The sequence below is a fragment of the Rhinichthys klamathensis genome, unplaced genomic scaffold (assembly GCF_029890125.1).
Source record: "Rhinichthys klamathensis goyatoka isolate OS25496 unplaced genomic scaffold, OSU_Roscu_1.1 h1tg000020l_1, whole genome shotgun sequence".
Lineage (NCBI taxonomy): Eukaryota > Metazoa > Chordata > Actinopteri > Cypriniformes > Leuciscidae > Rhinichthys > Rhinichthys klamathensis.
The window spans coordinates 2,478,670-2,497,555 of record NW_026606571.1 but is presented as its reverse complement, the minus strand read 5'-3'; the positions used below and the strand labels follow the sequence as shown (position 1 = coordinate 2,497,555).

Here is an 18,886-nt window from a genome sequence, read left to right as displayed (position 1 = left end):
GTCAAGCATGGTGGTGGCAACATCATACTTTGGGGGTGCTTTTCAGCCAAGGGGACGGGACAACTCCATCGTATTGAGGGGAGGATGGACGGGGCCATGTATCGTGGAATTCTGGACCAACATCTCCTACCCTCAGTGAGAGAGCTGAAGATGGGTCGAGGATGGGTGTTTCAGCACGACAACGACCCTAAGCACACCGCCAAAGCAACAAAAGAGTGGCTGAAGAAGAAGCACATCAAGGTTCTGGAGTGGCCTAGCCAGTCTCCAGACCTGAATCCAATTGAAAATCTTTGGAGGGAGCTTAAAATTCGAGTTGCCAGGCGACTACCTCGGAACCTGAAAGATTTGGAGGCTGTCTGCAGGGAGGAGTGGGCCAACATCCCTGCCGAAATGTGCACAAACCTTGTCACCAACTATAAAAAGCGTTTGACATCTGTGCTGGCCAATAAGGGCTTTTCTACAAAATATTAACATGCTGTTTGTCCAGGGGGTCAAATACTTGTTTTTCCTCATCAGATGGTTATCAATTTAAATAAATTCATATGATGTGATTTTCTGGAATTTTCTTTGGGATTCTGTCTTTCACTGTTAGAATGTACATATGATTAAAATTATAGATCGTTGCATTCTTTGTAAGTGAGCAAACCTGCAAAATCAGCAAGGGGTAGAATCCTTATTTCGCCCACTGTATATCTACTTTGAACTGCTCTGTCCGACTTTCGAACTTGTGGGATATCATAGGCAGCGAAGTGTGCATCTCTAACTGAACAGGTTAATGCATCTTATTAGTTAAGGCAGGATGTTCAAAAAACATTGTGGCAGAAATTATAAAGATATTCTTTATACTGCCTGGTAAGCTTTCGGACACAGCCGTGATCAGGTGTGGTTACCATGGTGCTCTCTGTAAAAGTGCCAGCGGCTGTATGAATGTCTTTCTCTGTGTGTATTACCCCATTGAGCATGCAGTATGCATAGATTTTGCACATGTGTGTCAAAATGTAATGCTGAAGGCGGGAGGCAGCACAGAGCCGCAGCCCCCAATTCACTCAGCACGTAATGCTCATAAAACTAATAAAAATGCTAATGAAAGGGACAGTTTTCTTCACTGTTGCAGTGTACGGATTCGGTTTGTGTATGCGTTATGTATCTGCGTTTCACGTGACATTCAAATGTTGGTGTTCTGGAACGAGTGGGATTTTGTGAGAGTGTGTGTGTAATCTCTGTGGTGACAGGGGACCGCTTGTTCTGGACTGTTTACAGCTCTTTGTAATCAACGCTATTTATGATTACAAACGGAATTGATGTTGTTCATACTGGCTAGATATGCTTTGAACAACCCTTTTATTCATAAGCTGCCAAAATATATCCAGCCAACACTTACTGACCTGAAATTGACAGAATTTTTTTCTATATAAAATAAGCGCACTTTTGAGTTGAAAACCACAATGGTACCACACAAAAAAAGGTGCTTTGTAAGTCTCACACAACTCATCCCTGTTTGGGATGTTCTGTTCCTGGTTTTATCCTCTCTCTGAATAACTTTGGCACTACATACCATCAGTAAACATTTGCACCACTTTTGCGCACAAACAGTTTTATTCACTCACCACTCTTGGCTTTACCAGGCGCCACTGTGTGTATTTAAATGAAATCGTTGTCATTCTTTTCAGTACAAACACGCCTCCTTTCTATGTAAATTAGGCTTATTATAGATTACACCTTATTCACAAGACTCAGCGCTATTTGCCTGTGCAATTAATGTTGCGCTAGAAAGCAGACTCTAAGCTATTTTATTCAGAAGAGACAATGTGTGTTTTCTTGCAATCATGACAACAGTAATTCCTCAAATCATGGAGAAGAACGGGCAGAAAATGACATCTTTCACTTATTCTCCATTTCCATCACTCCATAAATGTGGTCAAGTGTGCTGGCTAGCTGCCAAATATACTAGCTAGTGCTAAACACACAATAACCAACATGACCCCTAAAGGCTCAACAAAAGGATTTTTGGCCCCATTTTCTTTTATATTGACTAAAAATATTATTTATCATTTTAATTAAATGTTTACATGATCTTTCTTTCATTGAAAAAGTCAAATGTATTACATATTCCTCAATAACACTTACGACAAGCTGGAAATTATACAGCTATAAATGTAATTCCTTAAATGAAACCGTTATTATGAAACCTTTCCACTCACCACACTACATCTTCTTTTTTTCTTTTCCTCTTTCTCTCTCTTGTTCTTGTCTTTTCCCCAGAACCCAGACATTGTGCTGGTCCACTACCTGAATGTGCCAGCTATCGAGGATTGTGGGAAGCCGTGTGGGCCCATCTTGTGCTCCATCAATACAGACAAGAAAGAATGGGCCAAATGGACGAAGGAGGAACTCATTGGCCAACTGAAACCCATGTGTGAGTGTCCAATCACATTCTGTCAACTGAATGCATAACCTGTCTCTTCTCATGCATGTTTTAAGTGAAAATACGCTGCAAGTAATGTCTGTAGGATTTGTTCATGTTTTTGAAAAGAGTCTCTTATGCTCACCAAGGCCGCATGTATATTGTATACATACTGTATATATTTATGTACTAAAATATTAAGTAATATGTAAGAAATAAAATAATACATTTAGTGAGGTTCATTTAAATTAAGTTTGGGTGGGGGATGCACTCCATATTAATATGTTGACGATTGAATTACACATTTTTAATGTGTTACATATCTTGATTACATATTACAAGATACAGTGGTTCACACTGCCACAACAAACACCAAAAGGATTACATGATCCAGCAAAACCCAACAGTTTTTGGTGCTGCAGGGCAGTGTGAACTAGCCTTTAGGTGCTTAGACAATGATACATGACGTTGTCTTCTATAATTTCTGTATGATTAATGCAAGATCTGTGCTGTTTTAGTAATGTGATATTTCATGAGAAGTTAGTCTCTCCCAGCTCAGCCTGATCTAGCGTATCTGGCCTGTCTTACCTGCCCTTAGTTCATCCATGTGGAACCCTTGACATGATTATTACCTCACCGCCTGACTGTACATGCCCACTCTGAGGCGCCCGGGTGTCCCAGGGTCAGTTGACCAAAGGAAACCTGTCTAATGAGGATGTAGTATAAAAATACATTTAAAAAAGGCGACGATGGCATGCATATAATCATGTTTACCCAGAGTCTTGTGTGGACACGTCTCTGTATGTGATGCCTGGCATTGATCAATTCGAACTAGGACAGGGCTGTCAAGGTAATGAATATATGAAGTCGGATCTCTCGCGTCAGCACTTTTAGACACAAGATGTCGGCGAGGGGAATACAGACGAGCTCAGCTGACATTGTAATCGCTGCCGCGTGTTACGATCCCCTTAAGAGCTCTCACGGCAATCACTTAAGAGCTCCCTTTCACATTGACTTTAAGACACGTGCTGTAAACTAATGTGTTCATTACACTCCATCCCTGATCTACATTCAAAGCATTTGCAGTAATGCATGCAAGTCATTAACATTGCAAATGGTGTGGACAATGGCAAAGGTGCGAGATGTCTTCCACCAGCCGGGCCAGTGCACTGAGACTAGGCTAATAGGGCCACAAGATTCACCCTCATGATCTTCAAACAGCCATCTGTGATGTGAGCTCATCTGAAGAGCAACAGTACCACCTAGTGGCGGAGATGCAGACATGCAGCCTGTTAACAGTCAAAGATTCATTGTGAACTATATTAGCCATGCATAATTCATGGATGCATTATACATCAGCTCTACAAACCCAATTTGTTCCCTTGGGTGACCCATATCATACACAAACAGCTTGCATTGATTAACGGGACGAGGTGTGTTTTGAGTTGGGAGTGAGGAGCGATGCATTCTTCGACTGACAGTCCTCAGAGAAAGACTGCTGTAACTGTTGATGGGTTGCGGAGAAGTTTCAGTACCTCTGCTTCAAACATTGTAATGCATTTGCATCAGATACCATGGAAATGCATCAATGTTGAGGTTGCATCATCACCTGCTTTGCACGATATGAGCGTGTTTCATCATTGTAGTGTGAAATATAGATTTGTTATTTTTGCCCTCAAGCTCTATTACGCAGGGTGATTTTGATGTTTTTTACAAAGCCACTGAGATATATTTTAATTCCTCATCAAAGCTTTGAGCTTTCTTGTTATCTAGAATTCTAACTTTTTGCATTATAAGAAAAATATAACGAAATCCTAAATGTGTTTTTTTTTTTTCTGACAATAACAAGCAATATCTCACTATTGTACTTGAGGGTAAATAATTTGATTTGTTTTTCTTTTCCTAAAAAAATCTTGTTTAGTTCAGCCACTTTCAAATAGAGAACACTTTTCTTCACAATCAAATGATTCCATAGATCATAGCTCCAGATTTTTTGTTGATGTAGTTGATTATCAATTACCATTCAGAAATGCATCATCTTACACCTAGTAAAATAGGTTGTAAATATGGTTTTATGTTCAAGTAGGCGTGTGCAGCAGAGGTCAGATTGCAGGTCATTGAAACATATCAGTTGCTTAGTCACAGTACAGCTGGAGAGGAGAACAGGCCGGCCTGATTCCTTCTCTCCGCTGATATAATTTAAGAGACCGTGGACCAGCCATGCCTGAAGCCCCCTTACTGCTGCATGAGCAGATGATCAGAGACACACACACAGTAGGACACCAGAGATCTGATGTGATTTATGTTTCCTGAAGATAGGCTGCGATTAAAAATACAAGTTGATGAGTGTGGTTATGAGGTCCTTTAAACTTGTGGATATGGATGTGGCTGGCAGAGAGAAGAATCTTTTGATTTGATTTGTCAGCAGCATTTTAAGTATCAAATCTAATCTGAATAATGTAATAACAATAATTAAAAACCTCTTGAGATTGTGTTCAAAACTTTTTTAATAAATATGAATAATACATTTTATATTATAATATATACATAATTTATACATAAATTTAATTTTTACAAAAATCTTTTTATACATTTAATTAATTTAATATGCCATTTATTACTTTTTAATTGTAATGATATTTTACTATTCTTCAATTCTTAATTTTAAATGGCCCTGTGGTGTCAGTCAATTTTATTATTATTATTATTATAAAAACAATTGTTTTATTAAAATTAATAAAAAATGTTTTTTTTTACAGTTGAAATTTAATTAAATTTGTAATATTCATTATTTTATTTTTATATTAATGTTAATATTTTATATTAATATTAATGAATTACAATTTCTTTGGAGATTTTTTTTTTTTTTAAATACTAAGATGAATTATAGGACGAGCTGAAATGACTTTTCATCTCAAGTACCCAAATAATTTCTTGCACACCCCAGTTTGGGCACCACTGCACTAAAGAAATACATGAACTTCATTCCCCTGACAACATTTGGGCCGATAGAAGCCGATTAGTAACCGCCACTGTGGACTGAAATGTGGGAGAATCCCTGTGAGTCTAAATGAGTGGATCCTTCTTCAGATCCTCGCAGCCGATGTCACGCCGTATCCAGCAAACCAGCTTGCCCTTTCATTACATGACCTGCCTTGTGCTGCGACTCTGGTTCAGGCTCACGCTGTGAGATTGATTTGTCTGTTGGAGCATGGTCATGCTGGTGTAATGGCTTATGGAACGCCGCTGCGATTCTCTGGCCAAGCGCGGAATGGCAGAGCTCAGCAGAGCAGAGAAACCTGCTGTGTATGTGACAACTGTTGTGCCGGCTCCGGCTCCGGCTGGTGACGCAGCACTGTTTGCGAGTTCAAGCCAAACGCTTTTGTCTCTTTTATCTATTTTTGACTCGGTCTCTTTCTCTCTTCGCCTCCCTTTTCCTCCCCTCGCTTTCACATGCAATCTCACCTCGGCTTGTTACGCACACTGAAGTAGCAAAGCGTGCACAAGCCATATTAAGGTATAGCTCAATGCTGTTTGATATTCTAAATACTGTTCCTCTCCAGAGATTGCCACGTTTCCTTTGTTGCATTTATCTTTCCGTTTGCCATTTTTCTGTTCCAGTTGTTGTTGTTGTTCTTTTTCTCAGTGGAGAGAGGCTGAGCTTGGAAATGGTGATGGCAGCAGAGGGCATAAACAGCAAAAAGCACCTTGTCAAAGGGCTGGGGCTTTTACTTCAGCTGAAGTGAGACAAGGAAGACTTTTGCTCTTTTTTTCCCTCCCTCCTCAGCTGAAAATTCACCTTTAACAGGCCCAAATCGGTTCTTGAACTTTCCATGTTCCTGTCTGAGGTTAGAAAGTGAACGACTCTTTTTCTCGTAGTACCGGACAAAGTGTTTTTGATATGGAGTCTGGCTCTGAGGTAAGGTCAGGGATGTAGTGCACAGGCGGGCTGGGGGAGGGCTGGAAGGCTCGGCTGGTGGGCTGACGACTGTGTCTCCTCTCTCCCTCGGCAGTTCATGGCATCAAGTGGACTTGCAGCAATGGGAACAGCAGCTCTGGCTTCTCTGTGGAGCAGCTGGTGCAGCAGATACTGGACAGCCACCAGACCAAGCCTCCTCCCCGGACTCACAACTGCCTCTGCACTGGCACTCTGGGTAAGGGACAGACAGGAGGGCTGGGGTGTGGGACGGAGGCAGTCAGAAAGAGACTGGTAGAGACTGAGGAAGCAGGTAGCGCTTTAAATATGTCTTCAAGAACTATAAAAGATGAGGTGAGTGTAGAGCAGATTGAATGCCTAATTAGAGTACAGCAGCTTCTAGGTCCAGGATGAACATTTCATACAGTAGATGTGCTGATTTATTGAGCTGTCTGTTGTAATGACACCACTGGGGGGCGTAATGTTCCTCTGTATCTGTGCAGTCAGGGCAGTCTTTTTTACTCAAGTATACAACAAATGAATTTTCACCTTGTACTCCATCACAAATATCCAACACAGCACTATACAATCCCATGGTGTTGCTCCTGTAGGGTGCCGTTACTCTGAAGCAAATTGAATTGAGTCTTTAAAACGAATGATTCTGGGGTAGATTGATTGCCATTTGTTTTATGTTCATATAAAATTCATTTGCCAAGTATGCAGTATAATGACTAATGAGACATATCAGCCATTTATTAACAAAACGGTAAAGCTGTGTGTTGGCTTCTCATGAAACGATTAATACTGATGATTGATGGTCTCTATAAAGACTTGAATTAATCTCAGTGTTTATTCAAAATATCAGCATCAAAGCATTTTCAATTTTAAATACATTATGTGGATCATTCTTTGAATTCTTATTATTTTCAGTGTACAAAGCAAACAGCCTCTTATAGTGGTGTCATATCTAAAATAGTAGTGTAGTTATTATGATGCGTTTTTTGTATTATTCTTATGTAGTTTCAATGGACTAAATAACGGGAAAAGGGGGAGATTTATGATTATGTTCATTTAAATAATGTTATTTTTAATAATAATGTAAATATTGACAATAATACTACTAATGATGTTAATTTTAAATGGGCTAATGTCCTTAAGTTGTAAAAAAAAAAAAAATTCTGAATGAATTACTATGGATAATAATAATTGTATTATTGTTGTTATTATTTTATAATCTATACATATATTTTGTATATTATTATTATAATAATGTATATTTTGATAATACTAGGGATTCTGTTGATTATGGGAATAATGGTAATTTTAAAAGGTATGATGTCATTAAGGAGTCAGAGATATGAATTCTTTTGAATGAAATAGTATGGATAATGTTAATAAATAATATTAATAATACATTGTTTTTTATTATTATAATTATAAATTATTAAAGAGTTTGGAGAGTGACTAGCTATTTTGTTATGTCTCTGCAGGTGCTGGAAGCAGTGTGCATCATAAATGTAACAGCGCCAAACACCGCATAATCTCTCCCAAAGTGGACCCTCGCTCAGGAGGCTACAGCAGCACCCACTCTGAGCTCCAGAATAATGATGTGTCAGAGGGTAAGACAGAGCACAGCCACAGCAGCAAGAACAGCGGAGGAACAGGAGGAGGGAGCGTGCGTGAGAAACGCAACGGCAAGGTCCACAAACCCGTGCTGCTGCACCAGAACAGCACTGAGGTGTCCTCCACCAATCAGGTGGAAGTGCCAGACACAACCCAGAATTCCCCTGTGTCCATCAGCAGCGGGCTGAACTCGGACCCCGACATGGCTGACAGCCCAGCGGTCACAGGCATGGGCCACGTTGCCTCTGTCATGAGCAGCCTATCCCAGAGTGTTTTCATGTCTGAGGTGACTGGGGATCCTGTCTACAGCATGTCCCCCACTGGAGGCCCCAATACACATATTATGGGCCCCGATGCCACCTCTCACGGTCTGGTCTTGGCAGTCCCCTCTGACAGCCACAAATTTGCCTTTCCAGGAAGTGGGAGCGCAGATGCAGGCGGTCCTGGAGCAGACGGGCTATCCATGCTGTCTGCCTCTGGCATCTCTGATGAACTTGTCCTCTCCAGCAGCCTAGACTCTGGCAGCATTAAAATCCCAGAAACCACGATGAACTTCGACCCTGACTGCTTCCTGAATAACCCTAAGCAGGGCCAGACATATGGAGGAAGTGGATTAAAGCAGGAGAATGGCACATGCAGTGCCTCGTCCTCCTCGACAGCTAACACCAACGGTTTGCAACGCTCGCCAACTATATCTGATTCAAACTACGTCTTCAGTTCTGCCCTGGTGAAGAACATCAAGACTGAGGACACTTCCTTTGAACAACAGCTGGCCAAAGAAGGGAGCTACCAGGTGGGGGCAGTCGTAAGCTGTAGCGTTTCCAGTGGCTCTGGCGCCGAGAACTCACTCACCTTGACCCCTGCTTCCTCTCTGCTACCATCTGGAGGGGGCCTGAGTCCGAGCACCACCCTGGAGCAGATGGATTTCAGCGCCATCGATGCAAAGCAGGACTACTCCGCCGGTGCCACTGCCGTAGGTTATAGCCAGGCAATGAACAACTTAGCTCACCAGAACCAGTCTCCAAGCTTCTTCCTTCAAGAACCACCACAGCCAGCCCAGAACCAGCAAGGCCGGCAGAGCTCCAGCCAGAAGGGCCACTTGCTGGAGCATAACTCCCCTGATGGAGGCTACATGGGTCTGCAGGTTGTAAAGACGGAATCGCCCGGCAGTAATGGCCACCTCCACCACCATCACACCCACCAGGGCCAGCACAGACCCAACTGCAATGGAGGCTCACCCACCGAGGCCCAGGGACAGGCTGGCTCACTGCAGCTCCTCCAGTACCAGGGAAGTTTTCCAGGCCTTGGTCCAGAGCACGAGGATGTGGTCGGTATGGATCAGAGTCGCAGTGTTGGGTCCGGTCAGGCTGGGGCCACTGAGAATGGGACAGATGGTTTACTAAAGTCTGGGGATCATCTACAATCCTGCAGAGGAGGAAACGGAGAGAGCGGAGGAGCAGATCACTTCATGCAGCAGAGCTCTGAGAATGGAGCCGAAGCCGTGGCTTTGAGGAATGGGAACCCCACTAGCGGGCCCAACAACGGCTCGCAACAGCAACTCCAGCCACTGATTCAGGGAGCTAATTTGGTTCAGGGGCTCTACAACACTAACCACGGGCTTAGTGGACCCGCAGCCAATGGTGGAGGAGGCACAGGCATGGAAATCAGCTTGGATCATTTTGACATCTCTTTTGGAAACCAGTTTTCTGACCTCATCAACGACTTCATCTCTGTAGACAGCGGAGCCACGGCTGTAGGGGCTGCGGGAACGTTATACACCCACCAGTTGGTGGCCCCACCTGGGTCAGATGGAACAGCCACCTCAGGTGGGAACCAACAGCAAGGTCAAGAGAATACAAGCAACAGAGTGTCAGGATACAGCCCCTCAGAGCTCTGCCTCCAGTCATGCTGCAGCCCCCAGTCTTTAGGTGGGGGTGCTGGTGCTGGCGGAGGCTCAGGAGAGACAGGATCACTGGCCTACATGCATGTTGCTGAAGTAGTGTCAGCTGCGGTGGCCCAGGGCACTCTGGGAATGTTGCAGGCCACCGGGCGACTTTTCATGGTCACAGACTACTCTCCAGAGTGGTCGTACCCAGAGGTATGTCTGTTTGAATTAAATGCTTTGAATTCAGTTTTTATACATAATACTCAACATTATTTCTTAATATTATTAGATGCTTATAATAACAACAAAAATCATTGTAATTATTATTTATACATTTTTAGATTATTTAAAATTGTGTCTTTAGTAACCCATTTGTGAAATTACCTTTGAATTATTATTATTATTATTTTTTTAAATGATTTTAAAATGGCTTAATTTATGAACCCGGTATTTGATCTCTTGCTGTTGAATTATTGCACCACGAGATGGCAGAATACCCTTGGAAACAATTTAAAACGTATTGATGTTGTAGTCTTATTCTCTTCCACAAGATGGCATTGTAGCATGTGTATTTTATTCTCCTTTCAAATGCTTCCTTTCTTCAAATCTTTATTTAAACCTTTATTTAATTGAATAATTCTGATATGAGAAACGTAGGTCATGTGAGGATTGTTTTCCTCCATATTTCAGGGTGGTGTGAAGGTCTTAATCACAGGATCATGGCAGGAAGACAACAGCAGCTACTCCTGCCTGTTTGATCAGATCTCTGTCCCTGCCTCCCTCATCCAGCCTGGAGTTTTACGTTGCTACTGTCCTGGTAAGTTCACTTTCATACAAACAGACGTTACTGACTTATTAATATACCATATTTAAGAAGTAAATATTAATTAATATATTAAGAAGTAAATATGAAATATTGTGTTTCTAAAAAGAAAAATGTGTATTACTTCAAATAACATCAAATAGTAAATGTTTTCCTGGATTGCAATGAATCTCTGTAAGGCCTCAGATGCCACCCCTGATAAGGAGCAGAACTGCATGAACTTCTCATGATTTCCTCTGTTGTGTGTGTCTGCAGCCCATGACACAGGCCTGGTGACTCTGCAGGTGGCTGTCAGTAATCAAATCATCTCTAACTCGGTTGTGTTTGAGTATAAAGCCCGTGCACTGCCCTCCCTACCTTCATCCCAGCATGACTGGCTGTCACTTGACGGTAGGTCTTCCTCTCTGTCTTTTTCTGCATTTGTGGGAGAGAAAAAATGTCACTTTACTAAATTTGAAACCCATCATGTGACCCCTGATTATTGAGCTACTTAAAGTAGGTGATTATATAATGGTGTCTTGGCCCAAGGCTTTTCTAATTATCCCTCATTTTATTAACAAATGAAAGGCACTTCTGATCGAGATAAAGAGTATGTCATGAAGGCAGAGAAAGAGTGTGTGTTAATAAAAAATCTGGATTGAGGAAGGGTGAGATGCCGTTTAAAATGTCCATGTGTGAGGTTTGATTTGCAATTGACCTCTAGGTGGGGATAGAGGGCAAGTTTAGCAAAGAAAGCAGAATTCTGTTGAAGTCTAAGCAATCACTACATATGCTGAATATGTATTTGAAGTCAACAAGCAAAGTGTGTTCTTCAAAGCTAAAGGGAGGGTAGACCAGCCTGTAATTAGGTAGAATCTGTGTTTAAGGGCTATAAGAAGGAAGAGCTTTTGATGCTTGTTTTGCCTTTGTACTTTAATCTGAGGTATGGAAAGCACAAAGGAGAGAGGCAGTAATTTATATAAGTGGTTAATACTTTAAGGTCAAGGGGAAAATCAGTCTGGAAATAGGCTAGTACACTGATGACTTTGATGAGCTTTCCGTGACTTAAAGGAGAACTCTGGCACAAAATGAACCTTTGGTCTAATAAAACATTGGTACCTAGTCAACCGTTCTCTGAGATTTGTTTTCATGATAATCGAATGTAAAGAGTTTTATCTCTAAAAACTGTTTAGCGTTTATTTATTTATTTATTTATTTTATCTATGCATATCATTATTTTTTTAAATCAATCGTAATCTTTAATCAAAATAACTTCCCCTCCCACTTGCAACGACATCATGTGTTTACAGGCATGACATCACAGCAATAGACAACATTCTAATCAATTCCCGATGGACAATCAAATCGCACCTTAAATAAAGTAAACCTATTGAAATGAACAAATAGCTGAAGTAAAATAACATAAAATATAAATATTAAATGAAAAAAATTTTTTTTAAACTTGACAACTAATTGAATAGCCAAATAGAAATACTAAAAAACTAAAACTAAAAAAAGGCAAAAGTACAAAAAATTACTTAAATATAAAAATAATACTCAAACAAACATTCTAAATACTATAATAGTATATAAATAAATAGTACTATATATATATATATATATATAAATACTATAATATAAATAAATACTATGTTATATAATAATACTAAAATGACACTGATTGATGTTCATTCCTAATACTTTAATGTAAACTTGAAGTCTTTAAATTTAATATGTAGAAATTAGCTTTAACCTAGATTAATAAATGCATTCAAAATATTGTTCATTATTAGTTCATGATACCTGATGCATTAGCAAATAGTAATAAATTCAACCTAAAGTTTTACCATGTAAACCATTAATAAGTATGTAAAGTTTGTCTGTGAGAAGATGGGACAAAAAGAAAGACATGTGACTCAGATCCCCTATTAAACACTTACGCTGTACTGATTCTGCTACTTGCTTTGTGCACACATCAGTGAACTTTACACCGTCCTTTAGCTGTCCCAGTCTGTTAGTGATAACTTAAACACAAGGGTTTAAGTCTAATCATACCATCGCTGTAGGGGATTTGCCCTCTTTAAAGTCTGGCAAACCAAATACAATCCCACAAATGCTTCAGCGCTACCCAGGCTGCCTCAAACTGGGGCTGTGGCGTCAAAGAGCTTATGAAAATATTGGAGCATATGGGCAAAGTGACACGCCTGCCAATTTGACGTCCGAAGCTCTAATCTGCTTGCTCCGATCAGGTGTTAGCCAAGACAAACAATCCCGAAGAATGATTTGGGAAACGAGGAGTGGCAGCCAGCATTCAGATACAGCATGTGTTTGACAAGCATGATGTTTGGAGAGCAGAAGACTAAACCAAACCAGTACAGACGATCACGCATTACAGTAAGAGGGACCAGGCACGTGCGCTCACAGTCACACCAACAGATGCACTTACTGTATATCACTGCACATATTTATTAAACGGACGAATTCTGTGGATATGTAATCTGGGATGTTTGTGTGTTACAAGGACAGGCTAAGTGCTTTGTCTCCTATGAGTCTGAGTAAAGAAGAGAGTGCCAGTGCCTGTGTGTGGTGCTGTTTGTCTGTGGAGGTGGGGGCGGGGGGTGAGTGTTGTTGCTGCAGTGTGCATTGACAGGGTAAAGTAGGGCATGGTGAGGAGCCTGTGGAAAGGGACAGCTGCAATGCAGACAGCCCTTAAGGCAGAGAAAGAGAGCAACAGAGGACCGATGCCCCTCTCAGAAACAGCTCAACACCAGTCCATTCACGTCTCACAGACAGCACACACAGCCACCCATGCACTTATGACTTTCATTTGTTTGTATGCACACTTAAACTACTTCAATGACTAAATTGTCTACAGTATACTATATTCTCAACCTTCACAGAGTTCTCAAGAACTTTTTCTTACTGTTTATTCATTTAGCTCAGTGTTTTGTAAACTTAAGTAGCAAAAGGTTGGTTTATTGGATTAGTGGATAAGAATAAGCTTAACTGAATTAGAGTGAGTCATCAGTTGGTTTGACTTTAAGCACGTCATGAAACAGTGCTGCCTGGAAATGAGGGTGTATGCAAGGGAATCACAAAGCTAGTTATTCCCGACTCCTGCTCTGACTCATGAAATAATGCATTTGCACCTTAACAGGTGAAGTTAGATTATCAATAGACTTAGTTGATAAGAATTTGATACTTGGGGGGGGGGGGGGGGGGGAACAATAAAGAAGTTTGAGATAGGACAAGTCTGACGTTTTCATGTTATTGATACACATTTTAATGAGTATTCCTGCAATATGGAAACGATAGTGTGCACAGGCTATATAAACAGTACATTTAGGATGTGGCCAACGTGACACTGTTGTTTATCAGAGAGCCATAGCTATAATCATATTCAAACCAGTTACTGGATTTCGGGGTTTCTTCACTTGCTACTGCACTGACTCTCACTCCTGATCATTAAACCACAGCCTGGTTTCTATATCGAGCACTAGTGTCAAATAAAACGATTTCGAGACAAACCTCAGCGTCTGCTGTTTGACACTACATTTATCGTGTGCTCTGATGCTCTAATGGCACACAGCTGCCTGCCTTGATTTGTCATAATGCAGAAAGGGGGCGGGGCTTTGCTTCTCTCTGCAGCATTGCAGGTACAAAGCCACAGGCTGGAGTCGTCGTGCACTGTAACCGTGACCAGTATATTGTCTTCATGCCAATTCATATTGTCCACCGATTAAACTGTGCGTCCAAATTACTGTCTAGTTATTCTGTGGTCAGTCTATGCCGCTCTTCACACATTAGTGCGATAAACCAGCATTTTAAGCGTATTTTTACAGCGGTTTATCACAATGCCTGTGATTTGCAAATATAGGCAAAATAAACAGTCATTCAAATAGATATACAATTATTTGTCTTGCCTCGTACATTTACCGATTCCCAGGTTAATGTTTCCGTCACCTCCAAAAAGCGTTACATATGTTTATGGGAAAAATTCTCTAAGCCGGTTTGAAAACCTGAGGAAAAGTGCAGTAGTCATTATAAATGTGAAAGACAGTGTCACATGCTGTCTTTCCCATTAATAATTTCTTCGTTTGCTTCAGTGTTTTTTTTTTTTTTTTGCTTTGTCTTCGTGGCTCGTGGAAAAACTAGGGCGTCTGTTTACCTGCGGCACGTGCGCAGCGTCTCCTCTCGCTGAGATTCATGCACGCGCGCGCACGGGGGAGCAGTAGTCAATGTTGCCAAATCTTCCAAGAAAAGTTAGAGATTGCTTTGAAAATAAATACAGTAAGCGATTTCTGTGGGTTGTTCATATATCATCATGGAGGGAGGCATAATGCTTAATTAAAAGATAAGCATTTATTTTAAGACTTGTTTGCAATTAGCTTCAAAATAGGCCTAGTGTAGGCTATTTTCATTTAATACATCATTTTATTAATATATAGCCTATATATCAAAGAAAAGCGTGTTTTCTAGAACAAATCCCGCAACACACAAATGCTGATATTTGCAAGGACTTTATTAAACAAAGTGGCTTATAATAAATAGACTTGGCAACACTGGCAGTAGCGCTGGAGTAAAGAGGGGCGGGGGGGAGAGTACGAGAGTAAGTGAGCGGGCTTTACATTTCTCTCTGCTCTTGCACGTCGCTTCTACACTTTCTTCTATTGTTGATTAGACCTTTTAGGACATTCCCCTAGTATAAAAAGAGATATTTATTTTGCCCAGTATTAGTAAATACAGGGACAAACTGCGTGTGTGAGACACGGCCATTTGGGACATTGTGGTCAGGATGCCGTTGAATGACATCTGCTTTTCCTAAAGACAAGGGGACCGTTTGCTTTGCAGAGCGACTCTCCATGGACAGTGAAATAGAAGGTTGGACATGTTCAAATGAACTAGTGTCTGTGTGTTTGCAGTCTTGTCTCTAAAGTTACTACATGTGCTTAGCCCACTTTAAACACTTGTCATTTCCGTCTGTGGAAGTGAACCTATGCTTTACTTCAGATAGAGTAATGTGACGTTCTGGACGTTTTACATTTACAATCCTGCCTTTGCTTTTTCAGAAAATGAAAGAATTTGTTCTTTAAGATAAGCTCGAGCTGATCTGTTTTGACTGAATTCTGTCTCTGCTGAAGCATTGCAGTTTCCTGAACTGAATATGTCAACTTCCAAAATAGACACAAGAACGCTGTTCTTGAACATACATGTACGAGGCTCGTGGAGCAGACCACCTTGTTCTGGTTTTGAGGCAAATAGATAGTTAACGTTTTGCTATTTCATATATTATTCCTAGTAATGTCCTTTTCATAGTTTGAACACTAGTTCTCTAGCTGCATGCACTCTCATTTCTATCATCTTAAATAGGACATGACAAAGATCCGCTTGTTTGACACTTCATTGCACCAAAACATCACACGGCAGAAGTAGGAAAAACAGCTCATTTGTGAGGCGGTCTTGTCATTTAGTGGTTCTGTTAGCTGTAGTCGTGACCGGAGTGTGTGTATGTGTGTAACACACACAGCAGTCCTGTGATCTGCGCTCTTGATTTCAGCACCGAGGACAGCGACGCACGAGGCACGCGCTTAAGTGAGCTCGCGAAACATTCAAAAACACGACACAAGTTTGACAACTGAGCTTTATATTGGTAATGGTTATGGTTTGTGCCGGGAAAATAGAGATTAACAATCATTACACTCGTGTGTATTGTTTTCCAACAATGTTCTGCTCAACAACCTGTTGATAGTGATGATTGGAATGTTTAAAAAGTGTCACCTATTTTTCTTGCATAACATACAACACGTAACTAAAATCAAAAACAATTTACTAAATATTAGTGTAATAGACTTTATATTGACTGCTACATGAATTTAATAGAATTGCCTCTTAACTAATCATAACTTAAGCAAATCCTATAAATGGTATCTACTTTAATAATTAATAATAATAAAAATAGAAACGTATAACAACTGCTGTATTTTCTATAGTGATGACAATGCACAGGTCATATAACGTTGCTTCTACATTTATTGCTTAAAAACATTTAAGCAATAAATGTTTGAACATGAAGTTTACTGAATAACAAAATTTGAATAATAATTTTAATGGGTGCTTGCACAGTGTAGAAAATTGCTTTGTTATCCTGAGGCAACATGATGCAATAGAGGGTTAATGAACTCAACAACCCTAGAGCTTCCATGGTTAACTGTTCTGACATTTCCTGCACTACTCTAAATGAGGTAGAATTTAATAAAAGACAACCTAAATGGAAACTGAGTACCTATGAAATAGAATGTATTAACATTAAAAAAAAAAAGCATCACTTGTAAAGAACTGACAGTGTTGTAGAAATGGAATGAATATCAATCCCTCAGTCAATCAAGTATTTTAAATTTAGTATTTGCAATGTTCGGCAACAAAGCACATGACACAAATCCCTATATTACAAAAATTACAGCTGCCTAGTGCCTAATTTATGAGGTCCTGCAGATGGAACATGGTATGGAATATTAATTTAGAGGTAACAAAACCTGAGTTTCAGAGAACCTCTGGTCAGGATATTTCATATAAATTTGAGGTCATGACAGTCATCTTGTTAAGGAAAGGAGTCAGTTATCTCCTGTTATCAGTGTTTCTGCAGCTATCATCATGCTCTGAATACCCATTAAGATTAGCCAGCATCTTGTACAGTGCCAGCCTTTCTCGACTGATTGCACTCTCCCAGATCCTGCTCAGTTTACTTCATTAGATCTGAGAAACATGTTGAATCATATACAGTAGCTAGTGATAGACATTGCCTAAGAAACTTGATGTTTGACTTAGTGTACAATTGGATATTTTCTGTGGACTGTCTGGATATTGGTTCAAATTAGTTGCTTCTAATCTGGATTTGAAGCTTTTTTTAAGTGAAAAATTCCTTGGAGATGCATGAATTGATTCTGTCAGTTTCTAGCTGTAATTGGCCAAAATCCAGATAATATTTTTTGCACCCCAGACCAGTGCAGAATACATTCTGCTTTAGTTGCTTCCATATAACACAATGTGCCTCAAGGGCACAATCGTTAATTAGTGTTAAATCAGACAGCAGTTAGGGAGAATGGCACAGCGGCCCTGTTAGAGGAACATTGAAATTGACTGAAAATTAGATTTGTTAAGGCTTGAGCTTGAGTAAAGGATTCTTTGTCTTTTTTTAAAACAATGATAAGCCAGCTTAGTCACTGAAAGGGAAAGATATAAGGAAATTACAGAAGATATGCTGATACCAAATAATGCTGCTGATGAAAGCATTTTCACTGTTAGTTTTATCACTGAAATATATTTGACATTGTACACTGTAGTCAGCATTGCTGCCCGGTTGTTTTGTATGCTTTGTCTGAATGATGACAGGGAGAGCTGAGCAAAATAGCTGACTCACATGAACAGTAAAGTCATTAATAATAGTATGAATAAGTCTTTTGTGAGGTTTTTGTGGACTGGTTTATATAAAAGTTTGGAAAGACTACTTACAATACAGCTAGTCTGTTTAATGATGTATTAGTCTGGCAGTACTGCCAAGCACGATAAAGGATTTTGTTAGTGCCTGGATAAACCGTGTCACACAATGGCACATGAAGTAGGAGATATAACCAGGGCATGTCTTGGAGGATGGGTAAAGCAGTTACTGTAGCTCATGGAGATGCCTGCCTCTGATTTAATTTGATTTGCTGCTGGTTTGTATGGAGATAAATTGGAGGGCTCCATTCGACCAGAAGGAGACCGCAGTAAAGTTTTTTTCAAAATCCATTTTGTGATTTGGGAAGCTGGTGAAAGGGCAATATATGCAACAGAACTTTTGTCCCATGTGCATACAGAATGTTATGCATTAGTCTATAAAAAATATATGAATACTTTACAAGAAGGTTCTACATGTTAATATTTGTTAATGCATTAATATGATAGAAATGAACACATATACAGCATGTATAAATCTTAAATTATTGTTAATTGTTAGTTCATGCATTAATCCTAATGTAATCAACATATTAAAAATATCAACTTATTGCTTATTAAACTGTGGTATATAGTCAATATTATACACCCCAAGTTTGTTTCCTCACCAATAAAGCACGTTCTTGCTGCTCTATGCTTGTGATAGACTGTAAATTATATCAGTACAGTGTAAAGTGTGTGACTAGCATAATGCCATGTCATGAGTCAGGGATGGAAAGTCTTCATCCCTTTATCCGTTCCCTAGGACTATTATGTTTCCAGAAG

General features: G+C 40.1%; 1 protein-coding gene across 13 annotated transcripts in view; it reads left to right on the top strand.

The window, feature by feature from the left end:
* The window catches only part of camta1a (calmodulin binding transcription activator 1a), a 496,299-nt gene that overhangs the window by 455,878 nt on the left and 21,535 nt on the right, over positions 1-18,886 (top strand). For 11 of the 13 annotated variants that reach the window (XM_056239718.1, XM_056239714.1, XM_056239713.1 and 8 more), the window contains 5 exons: positions 2,263-2,416; positions 6,418-6,558; positions 7,811-10,041; positions 10,519-10,645; positions 10,907-11,041. In XM_056239718.1, coding sequence (XP_056095693.1) covers positions 2,263-2,416; positions 6,418-6,558; positions 7,811-10,041; positions 10,519-10,645; positions 10,907-11,041 — 2,788 coding nt within the window. The remainder of the gene's footprint in view (positions 1-2,262; positions 2,417-6,417; positions 6,559-7,810; positions 10,042-10,518; positions 10,646-10,906; positions 11,042-18,886) is intronic. The other 2 variants (XM_056239719.1, XM_056239716.1) reach the window with 1 other exon arrangement.